Genomic DNA, 26158 nt, shown 5'->3' on the forward strand with positions numbered 1-26158 from the left:
TTTGCAAGAACTATGACCGTTGACATTCAGTAACAACCATGAATGCGTTAGGTCCAACATCTTTTTTTTCACAAATCGCAAAACTAAACCAAATTACAAAACAAAAAAACGCAGTAGGAAACTTTTACTGTTACATAGAAAGTTTCTAGTAATCTAATTTGGATGCAGTCTAATTTCCGAAAATAATTATCTAATTAGAAATGTAATGCTTCGCAGAAAAAATTATTATGATTCGGTAAGTAAAAAATCCTAAGTTTTTCCAATATTCATTCTCTGTGAAATACTATTTATAATTTTCATTTTATATTAGAATTAAACAAACGATATGTTAACATATGGTTATAAATTGTCAATGGACAATTGTCAATATATAGTTGTCACATCATATGTTGACTTTCTAAATAATTTCATTATTCAGTAAAATGCGTAAAGTATTTTAAAAATTATTTATTTCCTTTCATTTTTTATTTTATTAAGTACATTAGTTAGTATAAAAATAAAGTTTACCATAAAAATATACCGACGTTTGAAAAAAATGCGAATTTAGGGGATTCATGTTTGGGACTGTAGGATTCCCAATTGGTATCGTAGTAGGATAATTTGGGCATTCTAATCCGAATCTATACTGCATCTAGGAAAATCTTATCTCATGTGTGCCTCTCTCTCTCTCTCTCCCCCCCCCTCTCTCTCTCGCTCTCGAGAATTTTTATAAAAGATATTATCGACATTCGTACGTTATCATCGTTTTATCTCATACAAAAGCTTGACACTTTGCCGATTATAATCAATTTAACGTAATGATAACATATAGTTGCGTGTATGCATGCGGATAGGAGGTCGGTATAACCATATCAGTTTCACTGCCAAGGAAACATTCACGGAGAATTCATTTCGCGATATTACTCAGGCTTACCTTAGGTAGCTTTATACGAAATATGAGAAAATTCTTAAAAATGATATTGCGACATAAATTTCGCCCGTAGCAATCTGATAACTTCTTGCACAGGTATTACTCGGGTTCGCAGCTATTGTACATAGCTTGTATATACATGATGTATACAAAATACAGGGGAATCTACTTTGTCTGATGGTTTCGGAAATGCAAACTTATGAAGCAATTTGTACTCGAGTTCACAATCCTTCCTGTCTTCTACGTTCCATTTATTAACGATTTTTTATCGATTTTTTCCACATTTATGCACATCTTTTTCTAAGATACGATTGTCAGAATTGGCAAGGAATATCTAACGGTTTTTCAATCGACAAAATTCGCAGTTATCCGTACAGAAATTTCTCGAGATTTTTCCTGATAGATTCTTCAGAATTTTTACAGCATAGGCTCTAATTAGCATGCCTATATTTGTCTCAAAAACAATTATCTCACTACGATATTAATTGGAAATCCCATTCTTGCCCTAATTCTCTAGAATTAAAAATACGGTGGCAATTCGCGCTTTCTTTTCAGTCGATAATATTGGTTTTATAGTATCAAACAAAGAATCCCATTTTTATACCAATCGTTGTGTGTATCCAATAGAATAAAAACTCAAAAAATAAAAGATTTTTTAATTAAAAAAATATTCAAAGTTAAAACATTTTTAACTTTACATATTTTATCGAATAATAAAATTATTTGAAAAGTTAACACATATTTTGTTTAATTCTAAAATGGAAAATGATACACTGATACTATCTATAGATACTAAAAGTAAAAACCAAAAAGAATATTAGGAAAATTTTCGGTTTCCCATTTAGAATCATCTATTTGGGAAATTATTTCTAACTTTTAATTAGAGTTTATAATTATTATAGGAAATTGAATCCTAAAAAATCTAAAAAAATAAATCTAAAAAAATTTTGTATGCAGATTTCTTACGATTTTCCCAGACATAAACATAGATTTCGATTAGAATTTTCAAATTTTTTATTCCAAAAACAGTTATTCTATTGTGATACCACTTAAAAATCCCATTCTTTTTTCAAACATGGGTTCTTTGTCTAGAATTAAAATAGAAATATTATGAAAACTCACATTTCTTTCAGTTGATAATGTTGCTATACTTTTACGATATCAAACAAAGAATTCTATTTTTACCGGTTATTGTGTGTGTATATATATCTAATAGAATAAAAAACCAAAAAATAAAATATCTTTTAAACATTTACTAAACAATAAAATTTGGAAAGTCAAAATATATAAGGTGTAGTAAAAAGAAATCCATTATTTTTCCGATAGATGGCTTTAGTAGTGTGTATCTCGCGTTGTATAAGTGCGATCGGTTTACGCTAGATAGCGTTAGAAAGATAAGATTTCGTACTAAAAAAACTTCTCAGACAGTTTTGTGATTGTTTGACTCAGTATTGTTTGAGCGCGCGTCAAAGATGGACACCAGCAAAGAGAAAATACGCCATATTTTACAGTTTTTCTTCGATAAAGGCGAAAACGCAAGCCAGGCAGCTGAAAATGTGAATAGTGTTTATGGTCCTGATACTATAACAGCCAATCACGCGCAATTTTGGTTTCGTCGATTCCGTTCCGGTAATTTTGATGTCAAAGATGCACCACGCTTTGGAAAGCCAATTGTCGAAAATGTCGATAAAATAATGGAAATCGTCGAGTCCGACCGTCATGTAAGCACTGTTTCGATTGCCCAGGAGCTAAACATTGCACAAAAAACCGTTTGGAACCACTTGAATAAGGCTGGATACAAAAAGAAGCTCGATGTATGGGTGCCACACGAGTTAACGCAAAAAAACCTCATGGACCGAATTTCCATCTGCGAATCGCTGCTGAATCGCAACAAAATCGACCCATTTCTGCAGCGGATGGTGACTGGTGATGAAAAGTGGGTCACTTACGACAACATCAAGCGAAAATGGTCGTGGTCGAAGCGCGGTGAGCCGGCGCAAACGGTGGCCAAGCCAGGATTGACGGTCAGGAAGGCTTTGCTGTGTGTTTGGTGGGATTGGCAGGGAATCATCCACTATGAGCTGCTCCCCTACGGCCAAACTCTTAATTCGGACCTGTACTGTCAACAATTGGACCGTCTGAAGGAATCAATCGCCCAGAAGCGACCAGCTTTGGCCAATAGGAGAGGAATTGTGTTCCATCAGGACAACGCCAGGCCACACACATCGATAGTGACTCGCCAGAAGCTCCGGGAGCTTGGTTGGGAGGTTCTTATGCATCCACCTTATAGTCCGGACCTGGCACCAAGTGATTACCACCTGTTCCTGTCTATGGCGAATGATTTTGCTGGTGAAAAATTCGCCTCAAGAGAAGCTTGTGAAAATCGACTGTCCCAGTTTTTTGCTGACAAGGGTTTTTAGGGACAAGGGTTTCTATGAGAGAGGCATAATGGAATTACCTTCAAAATGGCAACAAGTTATCGAACAAAACGGTGCATATTTGACCTAAATCGGATCATTCTAACTATGCTAAATAAAGCCTTCAATTTCATGCAAAAATAATGGATTTCTTTTTACTACACCTTATATTTTATCTTTTTGTAAAATAAAAACCAATGTAAAATAAAAACCAGAAAGAAAAGGGAAAATTTTGATTTTCCTATTTAAAATTACACATGGAGATAAAAATTTGGTTGAATTAACGCGACAACACCACGAATCAAACGTCTTTTGGATGAAAAAAATAGAATTTCTGAATCTTAGAACCGAATTTGGTTTGCAAGAAACCAAGAATTCGGTTTTCTTCGGCCAAAATACGTTCGGTTAGTTCATTGTTACGTTAATCCAAGCTGTTTCCTCCGTGCATGTTTGAAATATTACACTTCCAACCAGAATGCATAATTAGTTTGGAACATTGGACTGGATCCCAATGAGATCCTAAGGAATTTTCTACGCGGGAACCTTCTGTATGCGAAAGCGCTTTATTCCTACGTACGCAGGGCGTAAAGTTAATCTTCAAATACGCAGTTACGTAGACGAACGCGAAGTTTCGGCGAGGATGATAGACCGTAAAGCTCGGCGTCGACGAGGATTTACGTGGCGGTTCGAGAGGCGCCTCGCAGTCTTAAAATCGTAATAATACGTGTAGTCGTGGCGCGCGTCCCTCTGAATATTCAACGGTATCGCGCCCATCATTATTAGCGGGCCACGCACGCGAGAGCCGCGACGCCGCTTGCTTTTGCACGGTATAAGGCGACGAGAAGGCGGGGTATTCTCGGCGCTGTTCGGTAATCGAGCGATTAAAATTATAATTTCGCCATAATCACGCTGTTCTATTAGGGTGCAGGGCGCGCGTCGCGTCGCGCCGCACCGCATTGAACGTGTGCGCGAGTCTAATTAATATTAAAGGGCTGAAATTAATAATTAAGAGCGTCACGCTAACGGCATAGGCTGTCGGAAGGCGCGGCTTGGCGCGCAACTATGTGGCTATGACGTGCCATTGCGAATAATGACTCCCGAGCAGACTTCATTATACACAGTCGCGTTGGCGATCGTCATTTGCTCTCTTATTTCCTCTTTTTTTCAGCCGAGTGTGTGAGTGGGATTTAATTTCAGTTGCAAGCGCGTCGTGTTACGTGCTCCTCTGTCACCTTATCTTCCCTTTGAAACGCATTTGGCCGACGCGGCGCGACGCGGCACGAAATGGGGGATATCAGATTTTTATTGGAATTCTTCCTACGTGTACCTCCCACGGATTACATGGTGTGTGCCTCTTGCCGGCGATCGTCGTGCCTTAATCTCTTGAAGAGATCGAGGGCGAACGCCGTTGAAAAGATCACTGACAAGCGACCAACAAGCGTTCTGTGCATAGATTTAATAATAGATTCTGTGTATTTAATGAGAGAGCAAGTCGCTGCGCCAATATTTGGCGCAGACATTTACTCGACGTTTAAAGACCCGCCGGCTTTGACGCCGGTTTTCTACTTACCGAAGATCACCCGGTCGGTCGGCTCGTTGAACCCTAAAACTCGCGACACGGGGAAAACTGTCGCAACGGCGTAGGTATTGCGTGGCTCTAACCGCGCTGCCAATCGCGGCTGCGATGGAACATTGGTTACATCATAATTGGATCACACGCTCGATCCCATCTTCAGCTCGCGCAGCTGGAACAGTCCAATCTTCCACTCAGACGACACTCAACTTAATACACGGCAGCAACGCTGTTCGCAATTACCTCTTTAACTTCCAATATATCAGACACAACCGTCCAATTGGTTTAATCGCTGGAGGTGTTTGTACGTGTCCGCGATCCGCGTTTTACCGCCGCGCCGCCGTCGCTCGGTCGTAGGGTAGAGCCACCTGCTTAAAGACGGCGGATCCTTTCGTGACTAGACTACGACAACTTAGATCAGAGACATCCTAACTTCGCAGCGAGGAGGGCTGCGTAATCCGCCGAGGTCGCTGACGATCAAACTCGACACTCGTCGACCCACTTTTACATTGCTTAAAGGAGTGCCCGCACGTTTTCAAACTTCCTTTCTAAAAGTCGTGCCGCACCATACGGCGGCTCCTCGCGCACGTTTTGCGCTTACGTTCTCGAGTTAGATTAACCTGTCACTAGAGAGATTACAAACCGCTCGAATCAACGAGAGCCTTTCGTCATTTGAAATTTGCTACGTCCCTTTGGGCTATTCGATACAATCTCTGATGTAATGTTACAAAAATATATGCACATGGGAAAATTGCAGTAAAAATTACGTTCAATTTATTTTAGTAATAATAATATTTTATTACTTCAGCTTACGGTCCCAGGAAGGGACTTGGCTTACATTTCATCTACCACATTCACACTCATTCACACACCTACTCCTTATTGTTCTTCTTACATTCGCCTCTTATTCTATATTTTTAACTTATCCTATAATTTGACTTGAAACTCTTATATCTTTGGTTTTACCTCTTACTCTTAAGCTTTACACTATTACATAATTTATATTCTACATTGCATCTTTAATATTGTATTTTCTTTTTATATTTTTACATTTTCGCTTTTTACTTGGTACCTAATATTATACATTGCACATCTTCTTTTGGTATTCATCACCCTTCTCTTATTTAATCCTATTACCTACTCTTATTCTTACCTAGCATATTTTATTTTACTATTTTTTTGTGTAAAGCTAAACTATAAAGAGAGGAGGGAGACCAAAAGAAGCAAAATGCTATACATTTCAAAATTTCGAAGTTAAAACTTTTCAAACCAACCAACTATTATGATTGACTGTACAGACAAGATAGAGACAACGTTTCTTTATGTTTTTATACCAGTAATGATGCTGTAAACCGTATATTTTGTTCTGTAGTAACCGAAATACGAACATGTTGTAATATCGCACCGACAATAACGGATAAAATTGGCCATCAACTTAGAGAAAGTTTACTATAAAATACACATAACTTTGCACCTTGAAAATTATTTTGTTGTGTACAATTATTTTATAATATATAACGTTTTTTATTACTATTTTATTTCAGAATAAATATAAAGACACATTTCCGATAGTCAGAATATAATAATTTATGTTTTCTATTTACATTAGCATAATGCCAACCTTATCTTGTCCACTTATTGATTTCAACTATTTTATGAGTAAAAATTATTTTTATTAACCGAAACAGTGTAGTTGCAAAAAACTTGATTCTAATTAATAACACATTACTTAAGTTTATTTACACATGGCGAAGAATATTAATACGAAATGTCGAGAAAATTCATTCGACTACTATTAAATCAGTTTTTCTAGTTTTTAACTATATTATGTTATTATGATTTTTATGAAAATCTGGAAGAAGTACATATATTCTAAAAGGAATGTTTTGTGGTTGTTTACACTGTTCTTCTCATATTCTAAATACATAAATAAAGCACGAGGCCAATAATTCTTGGGTCAACTAGACCCGGTCTCCCCTACAAACAGAAAAATTTATTTTAAATTAGAAATTAAAAGAATCTTGTCGTAATTTTTATTGCAATATTTTCTCCGTGTACGCGTAAATGCTCAGCATTCCATTATAGATTATTAAATTACTTAAAGAAACGTTGCAAACAAAAAAAAAAGTTATTTTTGCCGATACTACACAAGAGTGTTTTCCTATGACAGCAAATATCAGCAGGACTTTTTGCGCATATTAATCAAATGCCATATGTCTACGATATTATTGCAGTTTTGCGGTAGCTTCAGCTATACTTATGTCGCATTTGTTCTGACGTGACTAATGATAATTAACCACGAAGAAGTCATGCATCGTAACCGATACGCTAGACGACGTGCCAACCGGTAACGCAATCTATCGTATCGATTAGGAAATATAACCCAATTCCAGCTAACCGATTTACTCGCACAAATGGATTAACCCGGCTTGAAGAGGGACCGCGGCGTGAACGCGCCGAATTGCTCGCTCCGTTCTTCCGCGGTGCATCTTCCCAGCTGCTGCTGCTGCTCCTCTCGCTTTTTCCTCGTTCATCTTGTTTTCAAGCAACTCCCCTCGCTTCATTTGTCTGTTACGCGCAATCAAGAATCCGGTTGTCCCGGCCGAAGCACGGTACATCTGTCTGGAGGCTTTTTAGCGGAGAGAGTCGGAGAGTTAGATTTATTTATTTTCCAAGAAAAACCTTCGGAGCACGTATCGTCAATTAATCACGTAAGTTAATTAATGTACAGCAGACAGGACGAATAGTGAGAACGATCTAATTCGATTCATTAATCGATAATATAGCCGAGTTTTAGGAAAAATTAAAATTAAACTTAAAAGAAAGGAATCTTTATGATTTTATCATCAATGTTCTTGTTCCACGACTTTTGTCCGCCGCCAAGCTCGTCGATACTTTTAGCAAATAAATTGTTTTTGTCGCGGACTCTTTTCAAGTTAATGACTTCGAGAAAAAGTCCTATTTATTGCGCACAGTTTCTTCTTTCGCGTTTCTTTTTTTTTCTTTTATTTCCTCCGACTATTTCCTCTCCCTTTCCCCTCTCTCTCTCTCTCTCGTCTTCTCTCTTCTTTGCGTTGTCTCGTAAGAACACTCTGCTAGTCATATTTTTTCACGTCGTATTTGATTGCTCCTGCTCCGGAAAATATGAGCGAACGTTTATAGGATCACGACGCGCCGAGGTCTGAGCGCGATTATTTATGATATTTGTCGCATTGAGTTTGTTAAGCAACTTATAAATTGCGCGAGACGTACGACACGTCTCAACGATTCCCTCAAGAGTTGAGAGAAAAATCTCTGAGACGCTCTGCCAGTCTAAGCTTATGGGTGCCTTTGACGGCATCCATATCTTGAAAATGCTGCTGTTCCAAAAAGCAAATTAACAATAAGAGAAAAAAATTCAAAACAGTTCAAATTGTATCCATTTCAATGCCGCTGACAATTTCAAGGCATCTAAAAAAATCACAAGTTAGCCACTTTGAATTTTTCTCACAAGATCCATCATTTCTTTCACAATGCTGTAAGATTTTTCTGAAATTCGTGTAAAATCAGGTAATATTAAGTGAGAAAAGATCTCGCAAGTATTCTATTTGGCCAGAAGCTTCGCACTTCGGACTTCATGTCGTGTGAATTTTTTATTACGGAAAATTCAACTCTGGTGGCGCAGCTCATTGTTAGGTTCCCTTGTTTCCCTTTCCCGGCTGTTTCAGTTCTCCCCTTTTGCTATTCTCTCATCCCCACCAGATGTACTGTCAATCGAGTTATTCTTATGGGATTTTAACCGCGGCAAAGCGAGCTGTACGTCATGACGCGCGCATAATACTATTCATGAATCCGCATGATTATCGGAAAACTATATTTATCCTGGATACCGTATTAAATCCCTGTTTCAATGTTGGACTTTCATCCGGTCAGCCTCGACCGCGCTTGTCCCCAGTCCTCACTCCTTCTCTTTTTCTCTCACTCTCGATAGAAGGACGAAGATAAATATCGTCGATGATGAAAATAAAACCCTTGACACGGGTTGGACGGGTGGAGCCTTAACCTTGTCACCTCCACGACCGTCATTTTCGCGGATTTCGCGTATCGACATGACGAGGACATACACTCTGACTCACTCACATACACACACGCGCGCGCGTTCCTGAACCATTACGTCCAACTAAATGGCAGCATCTGCATCTTTTATAAGCTCGACGTTATCCGCATCGGTAGATGCACTTGTCCGATGCTCGTCCACATCGGCGAGCGCGTCCACCGCTCTGTGTCTGTTGACGTAAGTACGCTGAACAGATACCGGTCGTCGATTTATCGCTGTTACGTATGGTCCCCGAAACGACGTCGGATCAAGCTCAATTGCCAGAGTATGCGGTCAATCCTCCCATTTATTACGTGACACCGATACGTCGATGAGTATCGGCATGAATTCAACTAATAATCGACAGTGAGCGAAGATACATAGGAGATACACTAATCGACGTCGAATTCCGTTCTGATTCGCGATCGATTGCTCGCTATCACGAATAATTTGTCATCATGGCTAACCATTCGATCTGCATTTAGCGATGCCTCGATTCACGGAGGAGACTTAAGTAATTTTATTTAGACGCCACTTGCACTGAACGTCTCGAAAATAGTGCGTGATATTTCAATTGTTCATTATTATACTATTCATAATCCAATCTTTTAATATTTTAGGTCGTTGGAATTTATTTGAGGACGCTATAAGTAAAAGTCGTTTCATTGGCCACTGCATACCACATCTTAAAATAAACTTGAAACACTTAAATTGTGTTATGAATACCATTCTGGGTCTATTTTGCTACTTCCAAGTCGAAATTTTAATTCTACTTTTAATCTCAATATCATTTATCAATTTTATTCAACATCTATTTTGATTCTCTGAAGTCTATATCAACTCCTTTTGATACTATTTAACCTACTAACTTTGCTTTGCCGAGAAGTTCTCTTCAAAAAACAAGTGACATTTGTGCATTTTCTGCCATTTAGAGACGTTAAGTGGAATTTCAATTTCTACGCTCATAATAATCATAGATGTGTAACCAGATGCCTAAAACAAAAGATAACATTGACAAGCATTTGTTTTGAGTTTACTTGTGGAAGATACATATAAATATTAATTCACACGTGCCATTGGTGTGCAAACTCTTTTAGTCTTCTATGAACCTCGATCGAGTACAAACTGCCATGTCATGTACCCCTAACCATTATAAATAATTGGAGTTATTTCTACGATTTTAATCTTATGTATAAAACTGAAAATATCATACAAATAATTTTACACGGATGGACTTTGACGATCATTAAGTTTTTAAATATAAAATATACAAGCAAAGCAATTTATAAGCATAAGATAAGTGTAAACATCATTGTATCGTATAAAGTTGTTTAAAAATAAGCACTTCGCCACCTTTAAGTAAATGACTGCATACCCGCGTATATGTACACACGTGGAACGTAATTGTGACGCAACTTGTACCGTTGCATCGGAAGACAATCCTAACATCGATTATTTCTGATTGTTTCAGGCTTCCGCCACCGCAACAGCAAGTGGCGGTGGGTTCTCTAGGCAGTGGTTTAGGCAGCGCCGGAAATGGCGGTACTGCAACGGTAGGCGCGCAAGGCCAAGGCATGGTGATGCCAGGTTTCCCACTTCGTGCTGCCGCGGTGCCGCACTACTCCCCATACTCACCGTCGCGCTTTCACATCGATAAACGTTGTCAGCATAGGTGCTCATGGAAATGCTTCTCGATCATGCTCATTCTTCTGGCCGTCGCGTTAACGGCGATGCTGGCATATTTCGCTGGTAAGAAATCATAACCGTTACATTAGAATTTGCTAAAGCAACGATCTGCTCACAATCCTCTAAAACTCACGATTCGGATACGTCATGTCGTATATAGATACGCCAACTAATTCTTTTGGCACTCGACTGAGGGTTAAATTAAGGCGAAGTCGGCTGTACGTTGGAATGTGTAAGCTGCTTGAAAATACGTTTCTGTCAGATTCGCGTTTGCGATACTCAAATAGACTTTTTCATGATTATCACGATATGAAATAATCAATGATAGAACTTTATGAACTTTTGTTACATTTATGAAGCGAAATTATATTGTACTGAATTAATCGTTAAATTTACATCATATAATAATGTAATATTTTAGTTATATTGATGCAATTACAAATTTATTAAAAGTTAGATTTTTATATTCTGTATGACATATTGTCTTGAGCAAATTTTGATCAATTTTTCGTATTTCTTTTGTATTTTCTTTATATTTCTTTCTATTTCGTCAATCTATGTGATAAATATGAGTGCAATACGAACCATTTGTAAAGGGCGCAACCTTTACAAATTGACTAACAAAGTTATTATCAAATTTACATGACCACCTGATTAGGTTCTTATCCAGATAGACTTCCATAATTATCGCGTCATGAAGCAATCGATAACGTAAACTCTACAATTTGTTTAATTACATTCATTAGGCAAATATATTGTATCAAATTAGTAATTAAATTGATATCATCCAATAATGTGATTTTTGTTTTGTTATATTGATGCAGCAGCAGATTGCTGAAAGTTACACTCGAATATTCATTACAATTTTGTATGAAATATTGTTTTGAGCAAAGTTGATCATTTTTTTCGTATTTCTATTTCGCCATTCGATGTGATAAATTAATAATGAGTGAACATACTCAAACAATATTTCTTATTTTTAATGGAATCTTTTGAATTCTAGGGGATTTTACTCTTATATATGACCTCGAAAGGATCTTTTTAAAACCAACAAAAAAAATATTTTAAGCACAAGTTCTAAGCACAATATTTTTTAAATATTAGAGGGATTTTATCTTTTGGTAAAGTGACATTTTGCTTCCAGTTCCTTTTATAAAAGAAAAAAGTTATAATAATATCTAACAGATTTCTAATTAATAGTCCACTTCATTGAAATACGAATACTCACGAATACTCTTTCAATAAAAGCTTCTGCTTAGAATGTAAAATTACAAGAAATAGCACCTTGTAATTACAGTTTTTTTTTTTAGATGCATGTGAATAATTCATGAAAAAAACGCAACTTTTACAAATCAACTAGTAAAGTTCTTATCAAATTTACATATATCTGTCTATCTGGGTGGTTTTAGCAGCCACTACGATGGTGCTGGTAATGGCGGTGGTAGCTATTTAGCGCGACAGCTACATAAATAATATTTGGTCCGGTGTAAATTTGCGGCAATCGTTTTTATTAGTCCCTGAGCGCACGCCCCAATCGTAACACACCAGCCAGATAGTTCACGCAATTCTATTGCCAGCTGACCCGAAATTCACGGTACAATAATTCATTATTAACTTGCAAATCTGGTTACGACTAACCCAACCCACCTAATACATTAAAATCCATCGGAACGTCGGCATTACTGCACGATACTAATCCCTGTACGCGCAGAGGGGGATTATACATACAACTGACACCCCATAATAGTCCGCGTGAAAGCATGACGAATTTCGCGTACCTAATCATGGAAAACGCAGTTAAAATAAGGTCTGTAAATATTGGCGGACACGTTATATTTTCCCTTTATTTATCGAGAGAAAAGTGAAACAAATCAACTATAAAAAGTAGCTTCCGGTATTTCGCGTAGACGCGCAGCTCAACTTATTAAAAATACAGAGGACGAAAATGGCAAAAAGGGACGAAACATAAAATTAATAAAAGAGAGATACAAAAAGGAATCAATTGAATTTGAAGTGAAGTAAATTATTAAAAATATTTTTTATATACAACTGTTAGTTTTGCTCGTAAAGAAGCACACTATGTACTTCTGTTACATTGGCATTTCTCTTACAATATCCGAGCTTATAACAATACCGCATTAGCATTATTTTACGGTTGACATTTAAACGCTGATTTTTTTGCGAGCAAAGCAGTTTTAAGTTTTAGCTTACAAAAACCGTCGAGTCCGTTTTATTTTACGCTGCCTCATGTCGAAAGTTTCTTTATAAAGAGACGTTGTTGCATCGTCGTAAAATGCCGGAATAGTTCGAATATTGACAAAATTATTTACACGTTATTTCAACTACAAAAACATTGAGAAAAATCTCTGCATAACGGATGTATAAATGTAGAAGGGCAAAACGTTCTCGAATCGCGGATGTGTGTATAACATTTAACTTTTTCTTTTTAAAACTTCGGTAACGTTTAATTTGCCTTCAATTTTAAATTTAACTCTCTTCATTGGCTTATCGCTCATCATACACAGAACATACACATTATTCACACGTAATGAAGAACACAATCGACCGTGATAGTGTAGGCTATGCGTCGGCTTGAAATTAAATATCGTTTAACGGCGGAAGTCCGGATCTTGGATAGGAAGTGCGGCTGTGGCATAACACTGGCTAGCGTAATAGTTCATTTAGCGCGGAGCGGTTGACTCCATCCGGTTAGAAAGAGGCAAAAATATTGCCCGTCGATAGCGAGAGGAAGCGTATCATCCGATCATGGACAGGCTGAACGCATTCGTACGCCATGCCTTTTGTATCCATTAATAACGTGCCTGATAATAGAGAGCCGCAAAAGGAAACATAGGAGAGATGACATATCCGCAATTTGCAGAATTTCCATGATAAAACTTTTCTATCAACTTATTGTTTCAATTTATTATATAAAACAGATGAAGATAATCTTCCTCCTCCCTTTTTTTAAACCAGATACTTTGTAAACCAGATATTGTTAAACCAGATATTTTGTAAACCCTACATTTTCTTTAATTCCTATATTTTTTCTCTAATGCAATCGAAATACGAACATGCAGTATCATTACCGAGGATATATTAAATGTAATAATTACATCAATAATTACCAGAAATGTTAGCTAATATATCTCTTATAATGTATTCATAATTATGAAGGAAAAAATAAACTGTTCAAAGAATATCAAATTTTTAATATAGTGAAAGAAGTGGCGTTTTGAAAAATAGAATGGTAATATGAAATAGACGTAAAAATAAAAAAAACTTCTCTTTTATTATTATAAAATTGCTGATGTTAAAACAATTTTTTTATTGAATTTCTTTGAATGTAAAAATCGTAAGTTAAAAAAAATATTACTTGACACAAGTAGTACAAATGTTATAGAATTTTTTAGCAATGTTATTTAAGAAAGGTACAAGTTACGGAACTTTAAACTTTGCTAGATTGGCTATCACACTAATTTCCCCAAGAGACTTGACCAAAGATAAGCTTATTTCTAGATTTCTCAAAGGAGTGTTCAAAGAAAGACCAACAAGATCCAAATACTCAATAACTTGAGATATTGAACCAATTCCTAAGTATATTGAAAGCATGAGACTTATTTTAATTAAAAATGATAAAAGCAGTCAAAAAGATGATAACTTTGTTGGCACCAGCCACAAGTTTCACACAAATTTCACACTCTGGTACTCATAAATATTGAATAATATACCAATATTGTTTTGGGGAAATTAAGATACCCGATTTAATAAAAACGTCTAAGCCGAGAGTTTTTTTAGTCAAATCTAGTTCTACTTTTTTTCAAAGACAATTATCTGTAGCAAATACTTTAACACAATATATGGAAATAATTAAGATTTAAAAAATTGGACATAAAATAGCTTTTTATATCGATGCTTATATCCTATAAGTGTTCAGACGTTAAATCATTGGATAAAATCATTACTAGAAGAAAAAGGCTAGTGTTAATAAACATTACTTTAGTACATACAGCACAAGACATGCAGCAGCATCAGTTGCATATAGGAAAAATGTTGATATTAATATAATAAGACAAACAATAGGATGGTCGCAAAATTCGTAAATATTTGCAAAATTTTATAACAGGCCTATACAGGCCTAAGGATATCTTCACTCGAATAATTTTTTTTAATTTATTAAGTAAACAAGTATATGTTACTAAAAAAAGTTTCTATTATATATAAATATTTTAGTTTATATTCTTCATAATAAATAAATATCGAGAGTTGTAGTATGCTCTAACTTCTATATATTATCGAGAACGAGACGCGTGGTATAATTAATCGATTAAACGAGACCGCCAAGGGCGAACGAAATTCGATCGTAATTATACGCAGCGTCTCGTTCGAAGATGATCCCACCCACTATATTTTATCTCTTCGCCCTTAATTATAAAAGACAACTTTCGATAGGAACAACTCTAAGCTATGGACTCTAAGCTATAGTTATATCAAGAAGGACGTCGCAAATGGAAGAAGGCTTTAAATGACGCGAAATTTAAAAATCTTATTGCTCTAAAACTCTTGTGAAGCTAAGCGTACATAACCGACGATACTACATGTTATCTTCGAACAAAACGCTGTATAATCACGATCGAATTTCGTCCGCCCTTGGCAGCCTCGTTTAATCGATTAATTACTGACAGATTGTAACAATATATTATTTAAGAGATCAGTTTTGTTTCGTAGTGCTATCCTGTTTCATATTTCCACTTTCTTCCCTATTTATGATAATGTCCGCGTCATATTTTTATCAACAATGTTTGAATTCAGAATTGGACGTTACGCCCAATTATAAATTATGACACTCTGCGTTTATAAGCAGACAACGTAAACTATCGTATTGTACTACCGTGCTGTTTTGCTTGAAAAGAAAATGCAGAATATAGATTTTATTTTTTATTTATATCAATGTAATATACGGTTAGGATATCGATCTATCATTTTTGAGATTGTGTTAAACTATATCACATCTGTCACGGCGAATTAATGTACATGATTTCGTGTAACATTTCGTAATAATGTAACCTCATTTACGGACGTATTCCATTCGTCCATTTCTTCGATTTCAGTTATTTCATAAATGAAAATTACTTTTAATATCTAAAATGATGTGTATTATACAGTTGCAGAAAACTTCATTCCAACTAATAACACTCATTTAAGTTTAATCATTTAAGTTTAATTCACAATAGATAATGTTAATACGAAATTTCAGGACGTTTGAATATTTTCTTGGTTGTTCTCAATTCAGATTTTTCTCTTTTTTAACTGCAATATTTTTCCGATTTTTATGAAAATAATACCTATGTCCTAAAAAGAACATTTTGCGATTCTACCGAATTGAAAATGAAGCGGTCGCTAATTTATTAGAAGCTAATTATAGCATATTTGGAACGTTTAGGAGGAGTCCAAATGTAATCTCAACTTCTTGCAATTTGACTGCTTCATTTCTTTATTGAGCACTGCTTCTGTCACAATAAATACATAAACAAAGTGTTTTGAGTTTTATCCCCTCTCTTTTATCGGATATCTTGTCGGAATATCGACAACGAGTGCGTGTTATCAATTTCACACTTTTTACTCCACAACTTTGTTTCATACTCGCTAGGAATGACATCGAATTATTATACCTAAATTAATACAACCGTGTATCTTGGCGAAATGAATCGGGTATTTCACGAGTCAATGACCTGACCAACGCACAAATCGATAACTGCAACTAACGGCGCACTAACTCGGTACACTTGATGACTGACACCGGCAAACTTTGTTACTTAAATCGACGATACATGCAAACGCGAAATCTTACCACAAACGAAGACGTATCGTTTTGTTTGCTTGTGCGTGTGTAATTCAAGGTATCGCGTTATCGTAAGACAGATTCCGCTCAAGAAAGAAAAGAAAATATTTCCGCCAGGTCACACAAACGCGAATGAATTGACGAGGCGCCGGACTAAGATTGGTATCCATAGTCCAATCTTATATTTAAGTTTTTCTCAAGTTTATCTTAACTTCTTTAGATACGAATTTACTAATCTTCCAGCGGACGCGTTTTTTTTAATTACATGAGGGGTGTCATATATAAGTATACCGTGAAATATTAATAAAAATTTGAAAGGATAAAGCATTTTATCGTATATAAAATAAATATTATACTAAGGAAACTTATTATATATATAAAATTTTATTATTTATGTCTCTTATTAATTAATATAATAAAATGTATAAAAATAATAAAATATATAAAATAAATTATACGAATTAGTCTTCGATTGCTTGGAGAGCAAATCACAAATATTGCGAAGTGTTTTTTATAAACAAACCGAGCACATTTACTACATCTTAGTGTTGCATGAATATTATTATAAAATTTACACTTGCTTCGCTTTCAACTGTGAAGTAATTCTTCTTCTTTCTCATCAGTAGGAACGTATTTCTGCAGGAATACTCGAATATCTTTGGGTAACGTAATTATTTAGCTCACATCATGAGTTGTTCTTTGTTGTTGTCAGAGCAAAAGCTAGATTACTCAAAAACATTCTTCCCTGATTCTGATCTCGCTCCAAATATTTCGTGAAATACAGTGTTTACATTACTTATTCATGTAATCGACCTAATAAAATCGAGAATTTTTCTGTGAGTCCAATTTAGATATTTTGTAAATAATAAAATAATAATGATGAAAATATGCACAATTATATAGAAACTCATATGGAATTTTATATAAACTTTGTATTTTTCTATAGTAAAACTATGATCGCACATCTCGAAAGACTAAAGGAATATCTTTGAAAGCCGACACTGTTAATTTAAAAACAAATGCTGTCTAAACTGCAAAAATATGATTTGCTCAGCCTTAAAAGAAGTAACGCCTAAAACCTATAAAACATGGTACCAAAAGTTTCGAAGTGATTTCTGTCTTACCGATGAAAAACATCCCGGCACGCCAAAAAATTTAAATATAAAAATTTTCAAAATTTTGCTCATGCTCGAGATGAGCTTGCGTTATAACTAGGAGTCACTCACCAATGAATCTGCATTCGCTTGCATATAAGCTGGGAAAAATTCAAAACTTCAAAGGTCGATGGATTTCGCACGAGCTCAATCCGGAAAACAAGTAGAGAAGGTCCGACATGGCGATATCATTACTAACAAAATAAAGGATTTATCATACAAAATCATTATTGGCAATAAATAGTGTGTTCTCTACAACGACCCTAAAAAAAGAAAGTCGAGTCGACCCTAGCTGATAATAGACTTTAACTGCAAAATCTAATATTGACGTAAAAAAGTTTTATTGTCTATTTAATGGGATATGAAAAGCGTGATGTATTATGAGTTACTGCAATCTGGTCAAACAATTAATGCTGTGTTACCAATGACAAATCATTCGTTTGAGCGACAAAACAGAGAGAAAAAGATCGTTTACTAACCATGAAGTTATTTTGCAGCACGATAACACTCAGCCGCATGTCGCAAAAGAGACACTATTTATTCGTTAGGCTGGGAACCTCGTGCGGCTTATTCATCGGATCTAGCCCCTTCAGACAGTGGCGTAGTCAGGGGGGGCTGAGGGGCTTACAACCCCCCCCCCCGAAATTAATTTTCTGTTACGCTAAGTGTGAAAAAAATTTTTTTGAATGGCTTTTTTTTTACTCGTCAAAAATAAAAAGTACAGACCCCCCGAAACTTTTTTCTGACTACGCCACTGCCTTCAAAGTACCTATATATATTCAACACTCCAACACTACCTGGCTAATACACATTTTAAAAGTATGCAAAATGTTCAAAAATGCATCGACGATTTCATCGACTTAAATCCAGCGTTTTTTTCGAGAGGAAATTCATCAGCTACCCCAATAAATGAAAAAAAATATTAGAAAATAAATGATAAATATTTTGGACATTTACGTGTTTATTATTTTTTTGTAAACATAAGTTCAATTTCTTCAAAAAAGTACTGAATTAATTTGCGCACCTAATAATTATTTGAATAATAATTATTATCTCTAAAAATAGATACGGTAATTGTCTCATAATTTAATTACTCTTTTTGTATACTTTAATATAATTCATAATATTCTTTCTATAGTTTACCTTGCCTTCACGCAAAGAGATCGTTTATATATATATACATCACGTAGACAATGCATGAACAATCCGTACAGACATATTCTTAAAATCTACGGCATAATCCTGTTTGAATTGGAAACGAGATAAAACAAAAAATAAAAGTACACACATCAATTTCACATTTTTCACTCCGCAAAATAAAGCAAAAAATAAACATACACGTCCATGAGGAGATTAACCCTCTGAGTGGCAGTATCATTTGTATCCGGACTATTATAAGAAGTGCTCGTTTTTTGGAACATTTTTGTTTAAAAATCATTGAAAATAAAATATTTAACAATTTATTTAAAAAAAAATACGTGGTTTCCAATCCTAAAACGTTAAAAAAGGTCTTAATAATTTGTGAGGTTTTTCTCAAGCACCTCAAGAGGAGGAAAAACGAGGTAGACGCTAATGACTCGGGTTGCCATCCTGAAGGTAGTGAAAATACTTTGTCACTCGCAAGGTTAAGATGTAACCATTGAAACAGCTCTTACAGCATCTGAAGATGAACTTGAGATGATCTTAACTCTTTAGCCCAGTCGTTTTTTTATCTCATTCGAATAAAATTTTTTTCTTTATAAAACAGTCTTAACCTGGCTATGACAAAGTTTGATTTCTGATACTATTAACAACAAAATAAGATACGGTTATATCCTTAAGTTTTTTTTCAGTAATTCAATTAGTTCCTGCCATCAAAATTTAAACTTTAGGTTTTTGTCGTTTTTACAGAATGAAAATTAATCAGAACATCAATTTTATTTATTGCCGGCTCCAGTTAGAGAAATTTTAACTGCTTGTTATCAAAACACGACAGAAACGGGGCTTACCGGAGCGCGAGACGTGAATTTTTGCATTCTGTGATAAATCCGAGAATCCGAACGACGGTCAAGGTCCGTCTCGCGGACGTATTAGACTTTATCATCCGAAGTTGCATGGACTAAGGGGATTCAGTAGGAAAAGCGAAGAATACGAGAGTAAGCGAGCCGCATTGTGTCCCGGGAATCTATGTAATACTCCCGTCCTCTCGTCCCGCTCGGACTACCATCGGTCGCCTGTAGAGTCCCTCGTGGAACTGTCGCCCCCTGCTCCCTCGCCATGACTACAGCGCGTCCGTATCCTACTTCCTTCTCCTCCTCCGTTCGTATCGCGGAAAGAGGTAGGAAGAGACGGAGGAGATTGCAAAGTCGGTTCTCTCGGCTTCGAGGAGACTCTGCTCGCCAGCTGTTATTTCTGCATTCCAGTAAATCGAGTCTGGAATCCAATCTGCCTGTTTGCTACTGCATCCAAACTACCCCCACAGCCAACCTCCTAACGTTATCCCTCTACTCGCGTTTCTCGCGCGGGGCTTTTACGATCGGTGGCGGATTCGTCGTCTATGTACACCCATATGCCCGCATATACGTGTACACACGCTCTATCTCTCTCACTCTCTCTCTCTCTCTCTCTCTCTCTCTCTCTCTCTCTCTTTCTCCGTTTCCCTCTCTCCCTCACTCGTTCACTTTCTATTACCATCCCCTCTTCACTTCCCTCCCTGTCGCCCCTTTCTTCCTTTCCTCCTTTCTTTGTCTCTCTCTTCACCTTCCTTAACCACCTATCTTTCCCCTTTCTTGCTCTTTCCTTATTTCTCTTCTGCTTCTCTCTCTCCTCTCGCCATTTTTTCTATCCCACTCTCCTTTCTTTCTCCCCTCTCCTTTCTCTCCCTCCCTTTTCTCTATCTCTCTTTCCCTCTTTCTCTCTACCTCTGATGCTTTCACTTTCGTTCTCGCTCTCGCTCCCTTTCTCGCTTCCGTTTTCGCTCCCGCTCCTAACCCAACCTGACCTTGCAACCTCTCCGCAACCTAACTTAATCTCACTTTCTCCCTCTCTTCTTTCTCTCCTTCTCCTTCTTCGCCCTCCCCCCTTCTGTCTCTCCCTTCCTCTTGCGCTTATACTTTCATTCTCGCTCTCTCTCCCGCTCCCGCTTCCCCTCCCACTCCCATTTCCGCTCCCACTCTCGCTCCCACTTCCGCTCTTTATCTCGTTCCCGCTTTTGCTTCTAACCTAACCTAATCTAACTTCCTTTTCTCTCCCTTTCTCTACCTCTCTTTCCACTCACCGTTTTTTCTTTCCGTTTCCCCTCCTTTTCCACTCGTCCTTTTCTTTATCTCTCTCTCCTTCTCTCTTCTTTCTTTTCTTCCTCCTTCTCGCGTTTTTGCTTTCGTTCTCACTCTCGCTCCTTTCCCTCTCTCGCTCCTTCTCTTCCTCTTGCTCTCCTTCTCTTTCATCCACCTCTCTCTATCCTAACCTCTGCTTTTTCATATCCTCCCCCCTTTTTCTCTCTCTTGTATATAATGAAACACGCGCAAATTAAACCTTGCAAATTTTCCCTCTATTCTCTTTGTCTCATCTTTTTCGCTCTTGCACCGTGAAACGCGCAAATTTTGTACATTTGCGAATTGTTGAGTCTTTCCATAATTTGACATACTGCATTTCCACTTATACTTCCGTGACTATCACTGCAAAATCGCGAAGTAATTTCTGTTGCGGTGATATCTTGGACCAATGTAGTTTTAGTCGTCTAGAACTATATAGAACAGAAAACATTTTTTGTAATGGAAAAACTAGTTTTTTATACGACTCTGATTGTTATAGTGAAAATTCAAAACAAGTGATATATGTTTTCTTTAAAATCAAAATTATAGAGGTATAATCTTGTTTTATACCCTCTTTATATATGTCGTTTTAATCTTTTTCAAATCTAGCCTTCAATAAATGGTTACAAATCCAAAAGAAAAGTCATAAAATTTATATATCCACAATTCTATCATAGTTCATGATAAGTGTTAAATTTATTTAAAATACATTTTGAATTCTAGTAAGTCTAGCATTTGAATCAAGAATATTAAGTTAAACAAAAATTCGATTTGCTTACTGTGTAGAGTCCAATTAACTTTTCCTTCGATGAAATTTTATATTTTATTTTGGGATAATTTATTTTCTTTAGAAATTTCGAATATCAAAAAATTCAGTTTTTCTTTTGAGAGAGTACATGATAAGTTTTCTTCTAAAATTTATGATGAATATATTTTAAGACTATTATCAAGAACATCTTTTTTGTTGAAGTAATTATGTCTTAAAAAAAAGAGAAGATAAATTGAATTAGTAGTTTTTCTTAGCAGTAGAATTATATTTTTCTGTGTAAAATTATTTATAAAATACCAATTATTAATAATCCTTATTATTAACAAGATCCGGATTACTGTATTGCGTTACATGATTTATCAGGATCTAATAACATTACCTTTTACAAACCGAATAACTTATTGGAATTAATCTGATTAGGATCATGTAGATGGAAAAAATGCGTACTGCGTTCAAATAAATGTCACTTGTTTCAAGTATTTCACAAATTTATTAATTCGGAATCTATCAGAAGTTTTTTATAAATATCAAATGTGTTCAAAGTAAATTCTAAATAAAGTAAGTTTAGCACTTCAATAAAGAATATTAAGTTAAAACAGTAAAAAAATAAATAATTGCTTTTCTTATTAGTAAAAATGTATTTTTCTGAGTAAGTGAGATAAAATTCTAATCAAATAGCTTGTTTTTTTGTTCGTCGCGAAGTTCGTCGAAAAGTACGTACGTAAAAATGCGGCGTTTTTACTCTCGCGTATTTGTTTGATTTTCAGAATTGCGATCACCGTTGAAGCTTCATTTATTAAAATCTATTAACTATAATACAGGACCATCGATATTGTAACAAAAATGCATTATGATTTATTCGTTTGTTCCCTGTTGCAAAGGAACTTTGTTATTATGTTATTAACAGTAACTCGTCAATAATAGCGATATCGTAGGTGGCTTGATAACGCCATCGAGTCTGCATTCGCGCTTCGACGGATCGGAACGAAAGGATAGACGGATCGATTGTAAACATTTCATTATTACGTACAAGCGGAAGTGGGCAGTGCGGAACGATGAGTGTGGCAGGATAATCCGACGATAATCCGGGAATCATTCTCGGGAATGAATCGCTCTATCGATCCGAGGATGTATAATTGAAAAAGTTATTCCTTTGCGCGCTTCGTGAACGTATTCGCTATCCTTTACAGTCGCGCTTGTCTTCCCCCTCCCGAAAGGCAAAGCAGTGGGTTGCGATGAGCAACAACTCCTCTTTTCGGAGTTTGTATTACGGTCATTTCGAATTTTCCGTAGCTCGTCCCTGAAACTAGACAGTCTCATTTTCCACACACATATATTGGATTTTGAAATGGTTCTTTCGACATATCGTTATTACGAGATACATAAACACGCGAGATGCATAAAAAATTAAGTGCGCCAGCACATAGAGTTATTGAGAACTCAAAGTGCAAACTCGCGTCTCACTATTTTTTAGCCCTGATGACAACACACCCTAATGACATTGTATGCATTAGATGTGCATAGAAAGAAAGAACATTTTTGTTTTGAAAATATCTTCTTTTTGACATGTAAATTTCAACATTAGATTACACGATATTAAATGAGGATAAGTTACTTTCAACTTATATGATTCAACATCTTATATGATACATTTTATATGATATAAAAAAATATATCTTTATTATTAAGAAATAATTTTCATGAATGGAAAGCACAAAATATTGGATTGAGAATATAATGTTTTTAAATGTTGGAAAAAAGATATCATTATCATAAAAATAATTATATAATTATATATTTATTTATTAAATACATAATTATATATTTTTTATGAGATTATTATAATCTTCCAATAAAATTAGATTATTGAAATTCAAAATATATAAAATTATTCTAAAATTGCGTGTCATTGTTCATATATAAAACAATAATTGTTAATTTAAATATATTAGTTTTAAATATTTGAATATATAATCAAAAAATTTACTTTAAATTTATAAAATCACTTATTGTAAGTTGTGTCATATTGCTCTGTTTCTTGTTTTACTTTTAACTGATTCACCTTTGTTTTACATTTTCCTTTCACTTTTAATTTATTTCCACGCATAATTTTGAGGGAGATTTTGAAAATAAATTAGAATATTTACACGTACGCCCAGGAAGTGTTTGGTGTTACTGCCAGAGTTAAATTTCTTCACTTGTCGAATTAAAGCTATCTTTATAACTAGAATTTTATATTGCATTTTATATGACACACATTGTTTGGAGTAAATTCTGATCATTTTTTTTCGTATTTTTATCTCGTGATTCTATGTAATAAATATGAATGCCATGTGAACTACTTGTAAGAGACCTTTTGCATAGAAATCGTTTACTAAAGTCGTTGCCACATTTACATATACCTATCTGGGTAGAATTTTAGTAATTTAAATTAAAAAATCGAGTCTGCTTCAAGTCAACTAAATGCATGAGAGATTACATTATTTATTCATTCGTGCAATATGAGACAATTATTTTTCTTTTCTCTCTCGATATTTGGCGTCGACATCTCGAAGATACCGTGCGATCTTCCGAGCTTCTTCGGTTTAAGTAACTACTATACCGAGTATATAGTTGCGATATGTACATGAGAAACTGGTTCGGTGGGCTGCGACGACGTGAAGCGAGAACGAAAACGGTGCTACGCTGACTGGCATATACGCGAAATAAGGTCATTCACAGTTCACTGCAACTCAATTTCAGCGATAGTTACATGGCGGCCGGGCGATGTCGATCCCGAAGGAATAGTCGCTCTTTTCCGCTCATTTCGTCTATCTCTCCAAACTGACGTGCGTACATACATGTATTCGCGGGCACCGGTGTGCGTGACAACACACACACTTTTACACTTGTGTATGCGCATTTCTGTTATATCTCATTAGATGTACAAGATGTTGCATTTATTAGATTTTGGGTATTGCGCAAGTTTTACTTCGGTATCTTTACATTTAATCAATCATAACTCCGCTTTAAATTCAAACATCTTCCTGTCGTTTAGTAAATTTTAAAGTGCCATCTTTAAGATTTAAAATGCGCTATATAGCTTAGCAAAGTTGGCAATATAACTTCACAAAACAGTGTCAAGCACGACGACGTCCGACAAGCAGCGCATCAGGCAATACATTCTTTTCGCATTCCAATTAAAAAAAGAAATATTACACATGCTGCAAATATGATTTACTCAAATTTGGGGGAAGTACTGTAACATAAGCCTGTAAAAAGTAGTACCAAAAGTTTCGGAATAGTGATTTCTGTCTTACCGATGAAGAACGCTCGGCCGCACATCGCAAAGGAGACGAAAGACACTACTTATTCGTTGAGCTGGGAAGTTCACCCTCATGCGGCTTATTTACCAAACCTAGTCCCTTCGGATTACCATCTATTCCAACCGCTCCAACACCACCTGGCTGGTACACACTTTAAAAGTGTGAAAGAGGCCCGAAAATACATTGACAATTTCATTGGTTTAAAGCCGCTGTCTTTTTTTCGACAGGGGATTCGTTAGCTGCTGGATAGATAAGAAAAATTATTAAAAAATTATGACGAATATTTCGAACATTAATATGTTTATTATTATTATTTTTTTTTTGTAAATAAAGATTCAATTTCTTCAGAAAAAGCAGCGGGATTAATTTGCGCACCAATATATTAAGATGAAGAAAACAAAGATAACAGTATTACTTTCAAATTACTTCATATCCTTTTTAATCCATATAAACATCAAAATTGCGTAAGTTAATTCTTTCTTTAATTAAATTAAACTCAAAGCTAATGGCCTATAAAATCAATTATTTATTAGAAATTACATACATAAACGAAAACTAATTTAATTAAAAGCTAAGTTAAAATTATAACACCGCAACTTATTAAAGTTAAAATATTAATTATATACTCGGAGCGGCAATAAAGTCTGCTGTCATTATTTTTTTATTTCTCTCTTTCTACATTGGAAGCAACCTGTAATAATTATAATTTCGATGACTTATTTTAATTTATGAAGAAGTTAATAAATCTACTAAACGACAGGAAGATATTTGAATTTAAAGCGGATCAGTATGACAAGTTGAAACGTAAACTTTATACGAAAGAAAGCACGCAAGTGAGCATTCCGTCAAGGCCTATTGAGATCGCATACAACTATACGCGCCTGCCAGCGAAACGGATAGGCAATCTGTCGTACCGACCTGTATGTAAGTGCAACACCCTGTATATGGACGTATTATAGATGTGTGACAGTGTGATATTATCTTGAAAGAACTTGTTAGCGATTATCATCTATACTTTGAAGGTTTTTATCCTAACAGGTTGACACTGTATTGCAATATATAAGTGTGTGTGCGAGCGCGCAAGCGTGTGCGTATGTTTTATGCACGAAAAAAAAGGTTTGGTCGAATATGAAC

The 26158-nt window shown here is 35.6% G+C and overlaps 1 protein-coding gene across 5 annotated transcripts in view; it reads left to right on the top strand.

Moving 5' to 3' along the window:
- Positions 1-26158, top strand: part of LOC116849878 (teneurin-a) — a 585779-nt gene that overhangs the window by 496902 nt on the left and 62719 nt on the right. For all 5 annotated transcript variants that reach the window (XM_032827500.1, XM_032827497.1, XM_032827496.1 and 2 more), the window contains one exon: positions 10447-10724. In XM_032827500.1, coding sequence (XP_032683391.1) covers positions 10447-10724 — 278 coding nt within the window. The remainder of the gene's footprint in view (positions 1-10446; positions 10725-26158) is intronic.

Source organism: Odontomachus brunneus, unplaced genomic scaffold (genome assembly GCF_010583005.1).
Source record: "Odontomachus brunneus isolate Ranch 3 - 2012 unplaced genomic scaffold, Obru_v1 Obru_scaffold_127, whole genome shotgun sequence".
NCBI lineage: Eukaryota > Metazoa > Arthropoda > Insecta > Hymenoptera > Formicidae > Odontomachus > Odontomachus brunneus.